Raw genomic sequence first — 18,025 nt, 5'->3', positions numbered from 1 at the left:
CTTTATGACCACCATGTACCCATCCTCTGATGGCTACTTCCAGCAGGATAATGCACCATGTCACAAAGCTCGAATCATTTCAAATTGGTTTCTTGAACATGACAATGAGTTCACTGTATTAAAATGGCCCCCACAGTCACCAAATCTCAACCCAATAGAGCATCTTTGGGATGTGGTGGAACGGGAGCTTCGTGCCCTGGATGTGCATCCCACAAATCTCCATCAACTGCGAGATGCTATCCTATCAATATGGGCCAACATTTCTAAAGAATGCTTTCAGCACCTTGTTGAATCAATGCCACGTAGAATTGAGACAGTTCTGAAGGTGAAAGGGGGTCAAACACAGTATTAGTATGGTGTTCCTAATAATCCTTTGGGTGAGTGTATGTACCCTAGCTGTCACTGAGGCGGTACTTTCAAAAAGCACAGATTTGGACCTAGAGTGACTATTAGTACCTCAGAGGTACATATTGGTACCAAATTTCTACATTCTGTACTAGTGGTGGGCAAAGATTACTCGCATACAAAATAAAAGTGAGTTTTTCTATAATATATAAGTGTGTGTAATTATTATGTATATAACAATTTTCTGAAATGTATACATGTATACACACAAAACACACATATATATTAAGCAAAACTCACTTTTATTTTGTATGTGATTAATCGCAATTGATCTTTGCCAACCACTAATTTAGGATCTTTTAATCCCCAGATAGCTGGCATATATATTTTGGCCATTTTATTCGGAGAGTAAAACACCTGATTCAACTTATCAGCCTCCTTCCAAAATGGTAAACATGTCTCCCTAACAAGCTGAGGAGTTAAATCAGGTGTTTTAAATAAGGAGACATCTAAAACTTTCTGGGAGGGGGGCCTCGAGGACCAGGATTGGGAAACACTGGGCTACTGTACGGTACGTGTTGAAGAAAACATCAATATGCAATACAAAAATGCTTTATGTTTGTAAAAATTAATTAATTAATATAATTTTAATCAAATATATTTAACAACTTAACACGCTTTCTGCATCGACCTGACGTCATAGGTTGCGTAACTACACGCATTTCAGTCAGTTCACACGCTTACACGCCACACCTTGGATTTCTCATGCTGAGAAGTAAGAGATTAAATTGTCCTGCTACTGTATATGACGAGGCACAGGCATACGCAGGGCAGTTCTGAAAGTCGCACGTGAAATTCTAGTCATTGAGACATTCATGCTGAAATTTGCGTCATGGGGGGCTTGACGCAAACCCCTCCCTTCCTATAATCAAGTCACTACTAAAGCAGATTGGTTAACGCGGCTGATTGGTTAACGCGACAGATTGGTTGACTCAACATTGAAATCACTTGCGCTTTGTCCCTCTATACCGCAGCTTGTGTGAACGCAGCATTAAAGTATGATATTAACGTGGGATCACAGCAGCCGCGTTTGAAGCGTCAAATTCGCGTCTACCACATCTAGTTTGCCGCTTGAAAATTTTTAGTTTACTTGCTTCATTCGCGCGTGAAATAGTCATCGAGACATTTACACAGAAATTCGCGTCATGGGGTGCCTTCCATAGGCTTCTGCGACTCCGCTCGCTTCCTGTAATTACGTCACCACTAGAGCAAGCTCCTCCTGGCAGAGAGGCATTTAAGGCGACTAGCGCATGTTTTCGCGGCAAGCGCGAATCTACTCGCACAATTTGGTGAACTCGCTTCTGGTGTGAACCCACAGTAAGAGTATGAGGTAACACTTTATTATAATGTTCATTAATTAACATTAGTTAAATACATTAGTTAACATGAACTAATGATGAACTGCGCTTGTGCAGCATTTATTAATCTTTATTAATGTTAATTTCAACAATTACTAATACTTTATTAAAATTTGGTTAACGTTAGTTAATGCACCGTGAACTAACATGAACAAACAATGAACAGCTTTATTTCTATTAACTAACATTAACAAAGATGAATAAATACTGTAACAAATGCATTGCTCATGGTTTGTTCATGTTAGTTAATACTTTAACTAATGTTAAATCATGAACATTATAATAAAGTGTTACCGAGTATGATATTAGAGTATATGGAGAAAAAGAGAAAACCCTATGGCTGGGGTTTTCTCTTTTTGATCCAACGCTGTGTTGAACTCTAGAGTATATGGAACGCCACCTACATAAAAATGAGATATTTTAATATATTAAAGCAACACAAGTTTTTTTTTACCTTAAAATAACGTTTTAAAAAAAAGTTTTAGTCTTTCATCCACCCGAAACAGGGTGAACAGCACTTTAACATTCGCTTTGCAGGCCTCTATCGGCCAAAACCGCACTAAAGAAGTTTCCGACCATGCGGTCGCGGTCCTGTAGTTCGAGTGAAAACTACAAAAACTTGCTTTACGGCAGACCTACAATCCAATCAGAGCCAGCTTTGCTGCAGTTGGCTCAATTATTTTCGACAGTGGTAATGGACAATTCCAAACTGTAGGGGGAGCAAAGAGCAAAAACTCTTTAGTGTTGCTTTAACCAAATGCTCTCGGCATGTATTATACATGCATCAAATACTTTCGCTTCAAATCTGTTTAATCCCGGCCTCGGGCCATTAAGAAATAACGCTTTTTTGGAAAAAATCTGTTCCTGATAAAAATGCTCTTTTACAAGAAAATATGTCAGATGCAGAGAGTTTTGCATCTGAGCTCTTCATAAGTTAAGTCTGACTGCAGACATTCTTAAGTGTTAAAGATACATGTTAGACTTTACTTTCACTCCATTATAGCTTCAAGGCTTTGTCTGCAGAATGCAATAGCTGTGGTGCAATGCCAACAAAAGATCCTTTCAAAAACTCGTATGCATGATCACTTAAACAAAACCTCTCCTCATGAAAGGACTTGAATTTTAATACACGGCTCATGCCTGCAGGCCATACGGTTCATAAGGGCTCTCATCAGGTGACACCAGTTGAGTAACTCTATCCTCTGACAGTACTTTCTGCGACGAAGCAGTGTGAGAAGGTGGGCTAAAGTTGGAAGGGGTGGGAGGGATTTAAACTATTCAGATACTTGACAGGAAGTTGTACTATGCAGATCTGTGCCTCATATGCTGAAATGAAAGGAAAACCCGGAGTTAACGCTTCAATATTAATCTGTTTGAATCTGCTTTTTTCCACCCGCCGTGTCTTTTCTCCGCTTGTGGAATGAGTGAAGGAGTTTAGGATAAGTACAGGTCTATAACAGCTGCTATGCAAAAGTCTTGTCAGGACCTGTATTGCAAGAGAGGGGGGAAGGCAAGGTAAGACAAGATTGTGTGTTTGTTTTGTTTACTTGTTTTCTCTTTTAAGTTTTAATTTCTGCTGTGGTATTCTTTGAAATGGGGAGTTTTGGGTTATAGTGGTGTCATACTGATACATCTCACAGTTCGTTTCTTGTAAAGCAAAACCAGGAACTTCTTGGTCAACATTACTTACAGTTTCTTAACATAAAATGTTTTGAACTTTTATAAATGCGAGTTTGTTACAGTATATACATACATGTTATTTTGCTCTCTGTAGGGCTTTTAAACTCATAGTTAACAAATGTACAATAATGTTTGTGAGTGTGTTCATGTAAATACAGAAATGGAATTATTTAGACTTTGTTTGTTTCACACCAAACTTTTCTCGCTCCCACTTCTGTATTTGGAATCCATTTAACATCCACAATGATGCATTTAGCATCACTTCAGTGAAAGTGTTGCATTTGTACTAACGTTTAAAACGTACTGAAGTATTAATTTATTTTCAAAAAAAAGTTTTTCCCGTCATTGCTGTACACGGTATCTATAGGATTCAGTTTGATTCAGTTTGTGTGTATGTGTGTGTCTATGAGATGGCTGTATGTTGTTATATTGAAGGATGGAAGAGTAGATAAGCACCAGATGTGAAACACATGCCAGGCATCCTGTTACACAGAGAGGAAACGCCTCTTCACTCTTGCTTGTTTTTATTCATTCTTGCTCAATTTTACTCTAACAACAGTAAAAGCTGAATTGATAAACAACATACTCATTTTATGTGTCATCCAGGTTGACACATGAGTCAAGCTGTTTCCTGCTGTCAAAAATGTTTCTTTTCATTTCCATTGCATAAGGATGTTTAGTGGAAATGGGTATATAAGTGTATGTATTTGAGAACATTTCACTAAACATTTTTTTATTTGAGAACAAGAAAGGTTAAAATCCCTCTTTGCCACCATTTTTTTTTTTAAAGAAAAATAAACTAAGATAAGACATGTAAAAAGTAAAAGTTGGATCAACTTCAAATTGGTTACAAACTCAAATTAATGTTGAAATATTTTAGGTGTTACCAATTCAAGTAATTTTTAAAAGTTTTTTCACCTTACATTTTTCAATTTAAGTGAGAAAATGCAAGTTTATAAATTACCAATTGAAGTGTTTGTTTTAAGTAAAGCAGCTTTCACTTTTTACAGCTGGGTGTGTTACAAAGCTACATATTAAAATCTTGATATTTGACGCTTTTCATACTGCATTCGAAAAAATGCTGTGTTGTTTCAACCCAGCTGGGTCAATAAAAGGGAAGGAACGAAACCATTGGGTTAAATTAACCCAGAAAATTTTACTATTTGACCCAATAAAAGGTTTTAAAAACAACAACCCTGCATTTTTGCTTAAAACAAGGTTAAATTTCAACCCCATCGGTGGGGCTCGTTCCTTTTTGACCCAGTTCTGGGTTGAAAATAACCCGGCACTTTTTACAGTGTTGAAATGTCCATTTGAAGTTTTCAAAAAAATGGTATGGGTTAGATTTTTCAGATTGTGAGTGCTGTCTTGTTCAGTCCAATGTTCAGCTAGTATTTTAGTAAAGTATGTCCAATGTTTAACTAAGCAAAAAATTGAAACAAACGCACTCCGTCCGAGGTGCAAGTCAAAAAGAATAAATCCAAATATATAACAAAAAAAACAAAAAAAAAGTTTTTTGTTATACCAATGTTTAACTAAGACCTTAGCGGGCACAATTATTTATTATTTACCACCCTGTAAAAAATACTTTGCTGCCTTAAAACTTTTTGTTGAATCTACTCGGATTTACAAGTCATTTTAGCTTACTATTATTTATCTTGACTAGAGATGAGTTGTTATAACTACAGGTGAGTTTTATCAACTATATTTTGTAAGTTGTGACAACTCATCTCTGTTGACAAGACTTGTAAATCTGAGCTGATTTAACAAAAAAAATTAAGGCAAAGTATTTATTTACAGTGCTTTATTTAAAAGTATACACTGTAAAAAATGTCTGTAGAAATTACAGTATTAATGGGTGTTACTGGCAACTAGCTGCCAGTAACTTACTGTAGATTTTACATTTATGTTATTTACTGGCAACATTTTGTTTAAAGTTAAATGAACATGAAACATTTTTTGATTTTATCTTCTACAGTAAGTTACTGGCAACCGGCTGCAAAATTACAGCAAATTTTTTAGGGTGTACCATTGGGCTGTTAAATGCTTGATTCTGATTGGTTGAGTAATGTGCCACAGGTCTGCATTATTTTTTGATAAACGCATACCTGACCTGTCAAAAGTCTTAACACCAATGTCTTTGGTAATAATTGACTGCGGTCCTCTGAATTATTTGGCAATAATGCACACTACGCTTCGCATCATGCCGCATTAGCACATTGGGAATATTATTTCAAACAGCTTGTTATGAATTATTCCTTACGTAGTCCATGTATTTTCCACATTAATTTTGAAGTATAAGCATTTTGATGGAAATTTTATTGACTGGTTTAATCAATACTTGTTTTATTATTTAGATATGATGACTTATGAGATTAATGAAATGTAAAATGCATAATAAAGAAATGTAATATGCTACTTAATTTCCTCTGTTCCTCTCTCTTTCTCTGTGTTAGGTGTTGTGAATGTAACTCTGTTCTTTCTCACTGGTACCATGAAAGAGACGGACAGATCTTCTGTAAGAAACATTACTGGTCACGATTTGGAGAGCAGTGTCATGGCTGTTCAGAGCCTATCACTACTGGTCTTATTATGGTAAGATCATAATAATTTTATGATAAATACACACAACCGTGTGTTTCTGAATGATACTTACCTATTGACATTGATGTAGCTGCAGCACAAAGGAAAACCAATACCTGCATTTGGGTGGTCCTTATTTTTCAAGTTTTAAAAGTTCACGCTCTCACCCCACCAATATGTTTGAATAAATAAATTAAAAATTAGGCAAAATCTTTTCAATATTAATTAATATTTAGAGGTTTCTTAATACCTTTGAAGTTTAACACATTTGCATATTATGTGATACTTTGTGCTAGCATGTATAATTGTTTAATAATATATACTTATGGCAGCAATGGACTTCTTTGAGCATGCTCCATGCAATTAAAACTCCTGTTTTAGTTGTGATATGTCTTTCAAAGCAAGAAAGTTTCAATGTGAATGTTGCACAATAGACAATATACACTGAGACAATGGCTGAAGCAACACGAAGCAAATACGCTATATTGCTTTGCTACTCGAATCAGAAGAGACAGAAATAACTGGAACAAAGTTACCCTCCAAGAAGCAAGTTTTATTAAATGGTAAAGTTTTTGCAAAAATATGTGATTTCGGAAATATTCAAAGGCTTTGAGCAACCTCTAGATATTGTAGGAAGTTAGGGACCATTTAAAATTTTGCACATTGTGTTTTAATTGATATTCTAACACATTTAGGGGGTGAGAGTTGAACATTTAAAAAAATGTACCCACCCTAACCTGTATGCATATATGATTGTCCATATAAAAAAATTATACTGAATATGTTTTAGAATTGTATCTCAGCTTTGACTGAAAAGTTGTTTCAAGCTTGGAAGTTGCAATTCGGTGTTCATCTCAGCTCTTTGATAATTTATTATAAATATTTATTTGAAAAAAATCTATGGTTTCCTTGATGAGTTAAAAAATGTTGACCATCACTGTAAAAAAGTTGGTTCAACTTATCTGCTTGCCTTCAAATTTGTAGTTTATTCAACCTAAAAATATATATTTTTTTAGTTAACTGATATTTTTAAGTTGAATTATCTAAATATTTAAGGCAACCAGACAACTTCCTTATTTAAGTTGAACCAACAAATCTTTTTTACAAACCTTCCTCAAAAAATTAGCTGTAGTTGTGCAGCAGTTCACCAGTAACTTACTGTACATTTAAATTGATGTTATTTACTGGCAACAGTTTGTTTAAAGTTAAATGAACATTAAACATCAACAAGTCTTTGCCTTTACAGAATAAAAATAAAAAATAACAGCCTCATGCAAAGCATTCTGGGAACCAGAAATATCGTCAACCTTTTTCTGTTTTATTTCCTTTAGATTTTGGTTCCCATAATGCTTTGAGGCTGTTATTTTAGTTTTAAAGACTTGTTAATGTAATGTTTTATGCTTCATTTATTAAAACAACATATTGCATCATCAAATCTGCAATTTCAGCCTTTATTGGAGTCACTGAGTGACACACACCTGGTTTGAACCCTATATAAATTCATATGCTTTTCTCTAATGGATTACACAAACAAACAACATTCCATTCAATGATGACTGTAAACAGATAGCAGTTGTGTTTGTCTTATCATGAAAGATTAGGTTGGAGTTTTGAAACTTTGTGTTTTTTGTCACCGTTTCCCTCTTTGACCTGAGGGCAGACGGCCCTTTCCGTTCACAATCTCACTTCCTCTGATTGTGCTGCTTCAGTTTAGTGCATTGATGTAATCCGTCCTGTCTCCACCTTAATATCTCCCTCCCTTTTCTGTTTCTCAGTTGAATTCATGATAACTTATACTGGAAAATAATAAAAAGATATCGCCTCTTCCTTTCATCCTGGCAGGTGGCTGGGAAGCAGAAATATCATCCAGAGTGTTTCCTCTGTAAAAGCTGCAACGTGTTTATTGGCGACGGCGATTCTTTCACTTTAATGGATTTTACACATTTATACTGGTTAGTTTCAGTAACTCAAACAAAGTATTTTTTATAATTTAAATACTTACTCTAAGGTTGACAGTAAAGTTGTAGACATAAACATTAGTTAATTCATTAGCAATATGTTATAACTTTATGTTAATTTATTAATAAAGCACAGCAGGAATAAAATCCCCCCCAGTAGAATGGGATTTTTGTAATGCCAAAACTCAAAATAAAAATATATGAATTTCATTCAAACTAATATCATACTGTATGTGTAAAAAAAACTAAAAATGATTTAGATTTTGTCGTTTTTCCTGTCTTTTTAATTTCTTTCTGTATCACTTTGTTTCTTGTAGTGGACAGTGTTATTATCAAAAGACATCAGTGCAGAATTCTGGGGCAAAATGTTCAAGGCTTCCTCATATGGTGACATCGATCTCATTTCCTCCCTTGGCAGAAAGCAGACAAGGTTTAACTTTTGCTGTGAAACAAAGTCTTGTCGATGACGCAAGCCCTGTGATCAGAGTTTCTCAGTGAGTCATTACTTCAGATGCAGTCACACCTTTAAGGGGACATACAGTATCATGAAAATCTCATCATGATAGGGTCTTCATTGCTTCTATCAACCTAGAAAATGTGAAAACGATCAACATAGTAACTTAGTTTTGGTAAACCATTCTCTGCAAGCATGTGAGAAAATATGTCATTGAAATTTGGCTCCCCTTGTGATGTCAGAAGGGGATAATACCACCTCTTAATTTGCACTATCCAACCACGGCACTGCCATTTAGTGCAGAGATCAACTAATTTGCATTTAAATGACACACCTAAAACTTGCTCACACTTACAAAGTGGCAATTTTAACATGCTATAATAAATTATCTGTATGGTATTTTGAGGGGACATATCATAAAACTCTGACTTTTTACTGATATGTCATTGTAAACTGGCTACCCTTGTGATGTCAGAAAGGGATCATATTATAATAATACCGTTCCTTCCAATATCCAACCACGGCATTTAGTGCAGAGATGTGTGTGTGTGTGTGAGAGAGAGAGAGAGAGAGAGAGAGAGAGAGAGAGAAAATGATTGACAACTCTAATGAGTTTCAATTTCAATACCATCATCATGGCGATCAATGTTTGCATTTCATTAGCCCTTTTGCATGTTAAAGGACACACCTAAAAACAGCACTTTTTTGCTCACACCTACAATGTGGCAATTTTAACATATATATATAATAAATGATCTATATGATATTTTGAGCTAAAACTTCACATATGTACTCTGGGGACACCAAAGATTTTGTTTATATCTTATAAAAGGCTTGTGAAATGTCCCCTTTCTCAAATAACTGAGGCTATTACATTACATTCATTTCATCTTCCTGCATGAAACAGATTGGACCTGGATAGCATGACTCCTGAAGTGAAGCCTTTGATCCATGTTGGAGACAGGATTCTTGAAATCAATGGGATCTCTGTTCAAAACATTCCACTGGATGAGGTAGATCCTTACTTAAAAAAAATAATACAGACTATACAGACTAACTAAGTTGTATACCTAGTATATAACATGTATATTATGTAACATTTTACCCTTTATTGTGAACAGTTGGATCTGTTGATTCATGACACAGAGCACTGGCTGCAAATCACCATTGAACATGACCCTAAAGATCTCACAAATCACGAGGACCTACTGGGAGAAGAACTGGACCAGCCTGGATCCTTGGGTTTTTTTCCTCTTCCCAACAGACGAACAGGAATTCGTTCCAAAAATATTCTGTAAGTATTGTCAGATTTGATTTTGTAACGCTAAATGTTACTGAACCGATGCCTTCTTGTAGTCTCTTAAAGAAATACAGTCATTAACCTAATACTGTAAGTCAATTCTGTACTGTAGTCAATAGGACCTTATAACATTATGCATTTTTTTTAAAATCTATCACATTCATTAAATAGTCTGTTTCGTAAAGAAGTAAAGTTAAATATTTTTTAAAAATCAATCTGATCTATAATAAAATCTATAGTCAAAATCTATACTAATGGGTCATTCTTCATTTGTGCCTTAAAATTGTGAGTTAATTAAACTTAAAAATATTACTTGACACAACAAACTTTTTTGTTTTTAAAATGATCTCATAATTTTAAGGCAACTAGGTAACTTACTTTTTTAAGTTGAACCAACAAAGCTTTTTTTACAGTTTACCTTATACAGTATTTGCATGTTTGTATAGGGTAAAAGGTGTGCACTGTTAAAAGTTACATTTATGTCTTAAATATTTAAATAAGATTAAAAGAGCAACAAAATCTACATGTTCGCCATACTGTATCGCAGAATTATCATGGAATATAATTGTGGCAATATAACATTGTTAACACAAAAAAAGTTATATTGTGAAAAAGGTCTACTTTAATAAATTGTTTAGGAAACAACATATGTTGTTAGGGTGCATGCTAACTTGCAAATGTGACAAATGTTAATACTCTTATTAATGTTTTAAAAATGTCTCCTGATGCTGAATTATAATTTCGTTGTATGTTTATCTACAGTGACATTAAAAGATTAATTGAATTGAATTTCTCATTGGCAGTCTCTAGTTTAGCAACGTCTTGTGTCAAACTGTCTGTGGTGTTACTGTCTTTCCTGGTAACACCACAGACATATGCAACAGTGTCAACATCAGTCTTTAAAAAGTTGAAAAGACCTAAAAATCAAAATGTCCTTAAGCATCCATTTTTTCTGGATACACTCTCAGAAATAAAGGTACAGAAGTTGTCAATGGGACAGTACCCTTTCAAAAAGGTACACCTTTGTACCCAAAACGTGCATATTAGTACTTCAAATGTACATATTGGCAGTTCAATGATATATATTTGTACCTAAATGGTACATATTAGGACCTTTAAAAAGGGTACTGCCCCAGTGACAGCTTTGTACCCTTTATTTTTGACAGTGTACAGCATATTAAACAAATTTTAAATACATAGCCATATATTTCGATTACTTATATAAACTAATATTTGAATAATGACCCATTAGCATTACTTGTGATTAAAAATGTAAGACAATAAATTCCTTAGATATTATTACAGATATGAATCTACAGTGTCAGATATTAACTGTACCAAATGTTTAGTAAGTTCATGTCACTTTTGTGGTTTCTCTCAACATTATTAATTCATCTTTGTCTCACCCTGCAGGCGCAGCTGCAGTATTGACAAAGCTCCATGTTCACAGCGACACTTAACACTTCTTTCTCAAAGAAGAGACATTAATCGATCAGAGTCTCTGCGTTTTGACGCAATGGACAAAACACAACGCATTTTCCGTCCATCTGATCTATTATATGGTGAAGTCCTGGGGAAAGGCTGTTTTGGACAAGCTATCAAGGTAAAGCGGAGCCAGAGAGTCAAAACAACTAAAAACTAAACTTATGATATACCATAAGAAAAAAGCTGTCACTGGGGCGGTACCCTTTAAAACAGTAAACCTTTTCAACTAATGAGTTATTAGTACCTCTGAGGTACATATTGATACCAAATGTCACTGTAAAAGAATTTTTGCACATACATTTTTAAGTATAATCAACTTGGTTTAACATGTCATTTGATTTTTATTGTTGAGTTGCTGTAACTTAATAAATAAAGTTAAAATAACTTAAACTTTGTAACTTTATTTTACTTTTTAAGTTGAAATAACTTGTAAAACCAAGTTAATTATACTTAAAAATTTAAATGCAAAAAATACTACATAAATAGTACACATTAGGAGCTTTTTAAATGGTACTGCCCCAGTGACAGCTTGGGACCATTTTTTTGACAGTTATGAGAGTTTAGTGTTTGGTTAGTCCTAATTTTATAAGAAATAAACATTCTACAGTTTTGCCAAGCTGTGGAGTATGGTATTGTGTAAAAATTGTGAGTTGGGGTGCATTTCAATATTATTCTGAACAACTGAGGGACTTAAAGCCAAAAAGTTTGAGATCTAGATCATCTATTATATAGATACTCTAATGCATTTTGATTCAGAACATGTAATAAGAATGGGTTTGGTATAGAGATTTTAATAAGATCACATTCTTACACAGAAATAAAAACATTGCTGTTTGTATTTACAGGTGACACATGTGGAAACAGGTGAGGTGATGGTGATAAAGGAACTTCTTCAGTTTGATGAAGAGACACAGAAGACATTCCTCAAAGAGGTTTGTGGTGCACGTTTCCATCTCGCACAGGCATTGTAGAGCATATTTCAAATTGCTTACTAACTGAAAGACGTTTGGCCTTGTAGGTCAAAGTGATGAGATGCCTCGAACATCCAAATGTCTTAAAGTTTATCGGCATTCTTTACAAAGACAAGCGGCTTAACCTGATCTCTGAGTATGTGCAGGGAGGGACCTTGAGGGATACCATACAGAAAATGGTTCGTACATCAATTTTATTTGTTTTTTAATTCTCATTGCTGAGTATTTGTGTATGCATACCATAAACTGATAGGAATTTCAAATTAGGACAAGGACTACCCATGGAAACTGAGAGTGAGCTATGCCAAGGACATATCTGCTGGAATGGTAAGTAAAAGAAAGAAAAAAAATGTGATTGGAAGATTTTTTTAAAGATGAAATGTATTGAAAAATTGCAATGTACAAGCTGTATTAACAGTATCCAAACAATGCAAGAAAAGATTTGCAGATATTCCCTAAAGGAGGATTTTATTGCTCAGGGTTTGCTCTTTATTAGCTCAGGAGTTGTGTTTCATTGAATCAACTTAGTTGTGTATCAACTTAGTCTCAGATGTTTCTTCTAAAATTGCTTAGAAGAAATATAACAGTGATGGCCGCTGACTTCTTTTTTTGAGGGCACTCGATGCGAAGTTCGTCACAACATGTATGTAGCCTGTCTTGTGTGTGGTTCCTTTTTTCAAAATATGTGTTCTGCGCGTCGAGAGATCCTATGTGCATCAAGTCTTGTTAAAATAAGTGCCTGCTGCAGACGCGCCTAAAGGGTTTATGATAAAAGAGACGCTCGCGTTTGCCAGATACTCACATAATCTCATGCGTAGTTTACTGTTAAGAGAGTGTCTTGTGTGTATTTTGTGAACGTGAGCTTCTCTTTTTTATCATAAACAGTTTTGATGCGTGTGCAGCAGGCACTTATTTTGACAAAACACGTGATGCACACAGGATCTCTCAAAGCGCAGAACACATATTTCGAAAAAAGGAACCCCACACATGACACTTCGAACACTTATTTTGAATTAGCGCCCTTCGGATGAGCAGTCATGAGCCACCACTGTAATATAATAGAAACTAATTAGACAATTGTTAAAAAACAACTCTACAATAGAAAAAATCCACCGGCTCTCTTTTTTAAATCCCCTTTAAACCAAAGCAGTCTCATTAAACATGTTGTTTTCTCTTGTTAATGTGACATCACAAAAACAAAGCCCTGCCCATGGCCACTGACTGACAGGTTCGTTTTACCCAAAAGCTTTCCTAATTGTGTTTGTTAGCACGTTGTAGCATTAAAGTAGCTAAAGATACTATTGTCTAAGACTGTATTCACAGGAATCAGAGCTATTTAAACCAAAAGCTCTCACTGTATTGGCGCTTTTCCATTGCATAGTACCCCACGGTTTAGGTCTGGTCAGCTTAGCTCACTTTGGCTTGGTTAGTTTTTCCATCGAGTATAGTAACACTTCGGAGTGGGAGGGATTACAGGCGTGTTGTTATATTTGCGCTGCCTACTGCTGTGACATCATACAAGTGAGAGCGTTGTTGTACATTCCCATACATTCATTTATTTCTCAGTCCGCCACAAAATTAAAATTGACCACCACAAAAAAATTTTTTACACATCGCGTTTATCACTACCTCAGTCTCACATGACAGTTTCTGTACAAACACCCGTAGCGTCAGTCGACATGCTCCGCTTTGCCTCATTTAAGTTGCATTTAAGAATATATGTGAACGTGCATGGCGCGAATGTGCTGCCACAAACTGCAAGTTTGGAAAAAACTGGTATGGTGTTCCTGATTCTAAACCTGTGGATGTTTTTCATCGCTAAAAGGGAGTTTGGGAATTAACAACAAAACACAGATGACAACAGGTTTACTCGAGACAGCGCAAGCTAGCACGAAGGTAAAGTTAATCTTTACATTATAGCGATGACGCTGGTAGTTAAAATTCTCTCAGACCAATCAGTGATCTACGGTGTTTTCGTGTCACGTTTTGGTATCAGCTCGGCTCGCTTGGAACCCCGACCGGGTGGTACTAAAAAATGTAACAGGTACTACATACTGCACCCAGTGGAAAAGCTCACAAAAGTAAGCTTACCCAACCCAAACCGTGGGGTACAATGCAATGGAAAAGCGCCATAAGGGAATATGGAACTGTAGCTTATTTGAATTTAAACAGCACTTTTGTGTTCCCACCCAAATAGGGGCATTTCGGATACTATAATAAATGATCTGTGAGGTATTTTAAAGTGAAACTTTCTAGGCACATCTGAGACTTGTATTACATATTGCATGGGCATATTCCATTTAAGAGCATAGAGCTGTAATAGTAATGTAGATTGGTAAAATAGGTTAAATAATCTGGAGTTGTGTTAATTTAATGATAAATGTTTGAGTTCATATTGAAATCTTGGATAATTTGAATTTTGGGATTGTAAACTTGCCTATTCCGAGCTCAGTTTGTGACATTTTTGAGATCTCTTCTAAAACAGTTCCATTTGCTCTCATGTGTGATTTTTATCTTATGGGTTTTCACATTTCCTATAGCTATTAACTCATTGTCTCATTCCTTACTGCAAAAACTAGTTCTGACAGGTAACAAGAATCTGTAGCAGTTACTACAACTGACTGTTACTACATCAACTGACTTTAGTGATAAATATCTTGTCCTACAGTATGCTTCTTAAGAAACACTGACACACCTCTTCCAGCCTCCACCCTCCTTTTAAATTAATGTACGACAATTGTATCACATATATTCTCTCTCTCCATCCCAGGCCTACCTGCATTCAATGAATGTCATCCACCGGGATCTAAACTCACACAACTGCTTTGTCAGAGAGGTAAGACAACATCATAATTCTCATGCAAATCATGTCTCCTGAATTGTAGGAATTGTGTGACAGTTCTGGTTTTCCTCACAGAACCAATCAGTGGTGGTTGCAGACTTCGGTTTGGCCCAGCTTGTGAAGGAAGATAAGAATGTCTCACCTGGTCAAATGCCTAAAATAAACAAGCTGGGTCGTAAAAAGCGGTATACTGTAGTGGGCAACCCATACTGGATGGCACCAGAAATGATCAACGGTGAGATGATGGATGAACAATTACAGTAATGTATACTTTTTGCTGCACTTTACTGTATTTATTTATTTCTCACCTGCAGGAAAAGTCTATGATGAGCACGTTGACATTTTCTCATTTGGGATTCTGCTATGTGAGGTAAATAAATTTAGCAAAAAAGTACGAGAGGCTGTGCTATATTTATTATAGGGAATATACAGTAGTCTTACTGAAGGGTTTGCCTGCAGCTCATTTAGTCATGTCTATGTTCACAATATAGCACAGCTTAGTATCTTAGATACATTAGCTTTTAAAAAACTGTTATCATAAAATAAAAGTACAGTATTATGGACAAAATAGCATCTTTAGAAGATATAGTCCCTATTATGTTTTAAAATAATATCTGTATCATCTTTGAGGTAGTAATTTAAAACTTCAAATGTATTCCTCATGGCAGATTATCGGCAGGGTTTACGCTGATCCAGATGACCTACCCCGTACTCAGGAGTTTGGATTAAATGTGAAGGAATTTCTGGAACGCTGCTGGTCCAAAGACTGTCCTGCGGCGTTCTTTCCCATTGCAGTTTTGTGCTGTGCCTTGGAGGCTGAGAAACGGTAATTATTATTTACAAATTACAAATATGATACAAAAAAGCTTGCACTAAAACATTGCCTTTTCCTCTGACTCTATAGGCCCACTTTTGCGAAATTAGAGGAGTGGCTGGAGAACCTGTTAATGCATTTGGAAATTGGACTTCCTCTTATGTCGGAAGTGGATAAAATTTGCCAGTCATTTTGGGAGAACAATGGCCAATCCAAACAAACTTATGGGATTCCAACCAAACAACTGCGAACTCTGTGTTTGGCAGAAGCCGAGGTTGGATGTGCTTACAGTAAAGCAGACAAAAGTACATTATTCATGTAATGATCTTCATGTTGGATTTCTCAGACTGTTACTCACAGTGGACTCCAAAAAGTATACTTGGGCCACAGCTGAAAAAGTTTTTTGCATTAGATAACAACATGTGCGAACATCTGCAAACAAATATAAGACCCTTATTTATTTTTTGCCATTACAGTTGGTGGATGTATGAAGTTAAAGGGGCCATGGTATGAAAATCAGACTTTTTCCATGTTTAAAGGGGGTCGCTCACCGGCCGCGCAGCTCAGCGTGCTATAATTGGGTCCCCAGTGCTTCTATCAACCTAGAAAATGTGAAAAAGATCAACCCAGTAACTTAGTTTTAATAAACCATTCTCTGCAAGCATGTGAAACATTAGGTTATTGAAATTTGTCTCTCCTTATGATGTCATAAGGAGATCTTATTATAATAATACCGCCACTTAATCTGCACTATTCAACCACAGCACTGCCATTTAGTGCAGAAAGAGAGAGAGAGAAAATAATTCACAGCACAATTGAGTTTCAACTGCAACAAACCACCATCATGGCGATCAGTGTTTGCATTTCATCAGATCATTTGCATTTTAAAGTACACACCCAAAACGGCACATTTGCTCACACCTACAAAGTGTCAATTTTAACATGTTATATTAAATTATCTATATTGTATTTTGAGCTAAAATTTCACATATGTACTCTGGGGACCCCAAAGATTTTTTTTTACATCCTAAAAAAGTCTTGTGACATGGCCCCTTTAAAACTTAAAATCCCACAAATGTCACAAAGTAGACATAATTCAGGACAGCTGACATGTAAAAAATATTTGAAATATCTTATTTTTAAACAGTATGAATCAACAATATGTGTGTCTGTACAATACATTTTAGATTTTTAATAATTTAACGGGAGTTTGCCCAAAAATGAAAATTCTGTCGATATTTGTTCACTCTCGTGTTGTTGCAAGCCCGTATGTGTTTTTTTGCTCTGATGAACACGAGGGAGGATGTTTTGAGAAATGTCCGTAATCAAACAGTTTGTGAGCCCCATTCACTTCCGACCATAGTATTCTTTTGTCCTACTATGGAGGAGAATGGGACTCACAAATGGTTTGGTTGCGGACATTCCTCAGGGTGTCTTCATTCGTGTTCATCAGAGCAGGGAAGTTTATGCGGGTTTGTAACAACGTAAAAGTGAGAAAATGATGACAGAGTTTTCATTTTTGGGTAAACATCCCTTTAAACATCATTTTTAATAGTTCTCTTAAACTGATCACTTGCACAGACAGTGATAAGATACCAAAGCATAAATGAATAATAATTATTTAAAAATACAGAAAATGTATAGTTTTTATAGAATAAAGTGACTCTTTTCATGAATGTATCCATAATTTTTAAAGTAAATAATGTCCCTGGACACAAAAATATGAATGTCATGCCATTAACCCTTTATATTTTGTTATGCAATGCAATTGAATTATACATTTCAATACATTTCATGGTGTTGTTTAAATGTCTATACTTTTTGAGACCACACCACTGTATATTGTACAATCTGTTGGTTGTGCAATAATGTTGCATAATTTATACAGTACTGTATATCACATAGAAAGGTGCTATTCAAGCTAATTTACAATAATTTGAAAGTATTACATTTAAGTTTAATAAGCATGATTTACAATCCACATATAACTTAAAACATTTCCTTGACTTGATGATTAATTTGAAGTTTTTTTCAGTACATCTGACATTTCAGTTTTTACATTTGTGTAAAGCCTATAAGCTTTTTAACATACTGTGAAATTAAAGCTGTGCATCTAATTGAATGAATAAACAAATGCAGTGATACTGCACGCGCTACTGTTGCCATGGTTTCATT

General features: G+C 35.3%; 1 protein-coding gene across 1 annotated transcript; it reads left to right on the top strand.

Moving 5' to 3' along the window:
* The first annotated feature begins 3,044 nt into the window (after positions 1–3,044).
* On the top strand, positions 3,045–17,999 carry limk1b (LIM domain kinase 1b). The gene is made up of 15 exons (XM_055180973.2): positions 3,045–3,278; positions 5,900–6,038; positions 7,869–7,978; positions 8,302–8,478; positions 9,346–9,451; positions 9,560–9,732; positions 11,152–11,341; positions 12,069–12,155; positions 12,242–12,373; positions 12,462–12,521; positions 14,965–15,030; positions 15,112–15,271; positions 15,351–15,406; positions 15,705–15,862; positions 15,941–17,999. The coding sequence occupies exons 1-15, from the start codon at positions 3,229–3,231 to the stop codon at positions 16,170–16,172; spliced, it is 1,896 nt and encodes a 631-aa protein (XP_055036948.2). The 5' UTR covers positions 3,045–3,228; the 3' UTR covers positions 16,173–17,999.
* The last annotated feature ends 26 nt before the right edge of the window (positions 18,000–18,025 follow it).

The sequence above is a fragment of the Misgurnus anguillicaudatus genome, chromosome 9, assembly GCF_027580225.2.
Source record: "Misgurnus anguillicaudatus chromosome 9, ASM2758022v2, whole genome shotgun sequence".
In the NCBI taxonomy this organism is placed as follows: domain Eukaryota; kingdom Metazoa; phylum Chordata; class Actinopteri; order Cypriniformes; family Cobitidae; genus Misgurnus; species Misgurnus anguillicaudatus.
The sequence above is the reverse complement of the archived record's forward strand: the minus strand, read 5'-3'. Positions and strand labels throughout refer to the sequence as shown.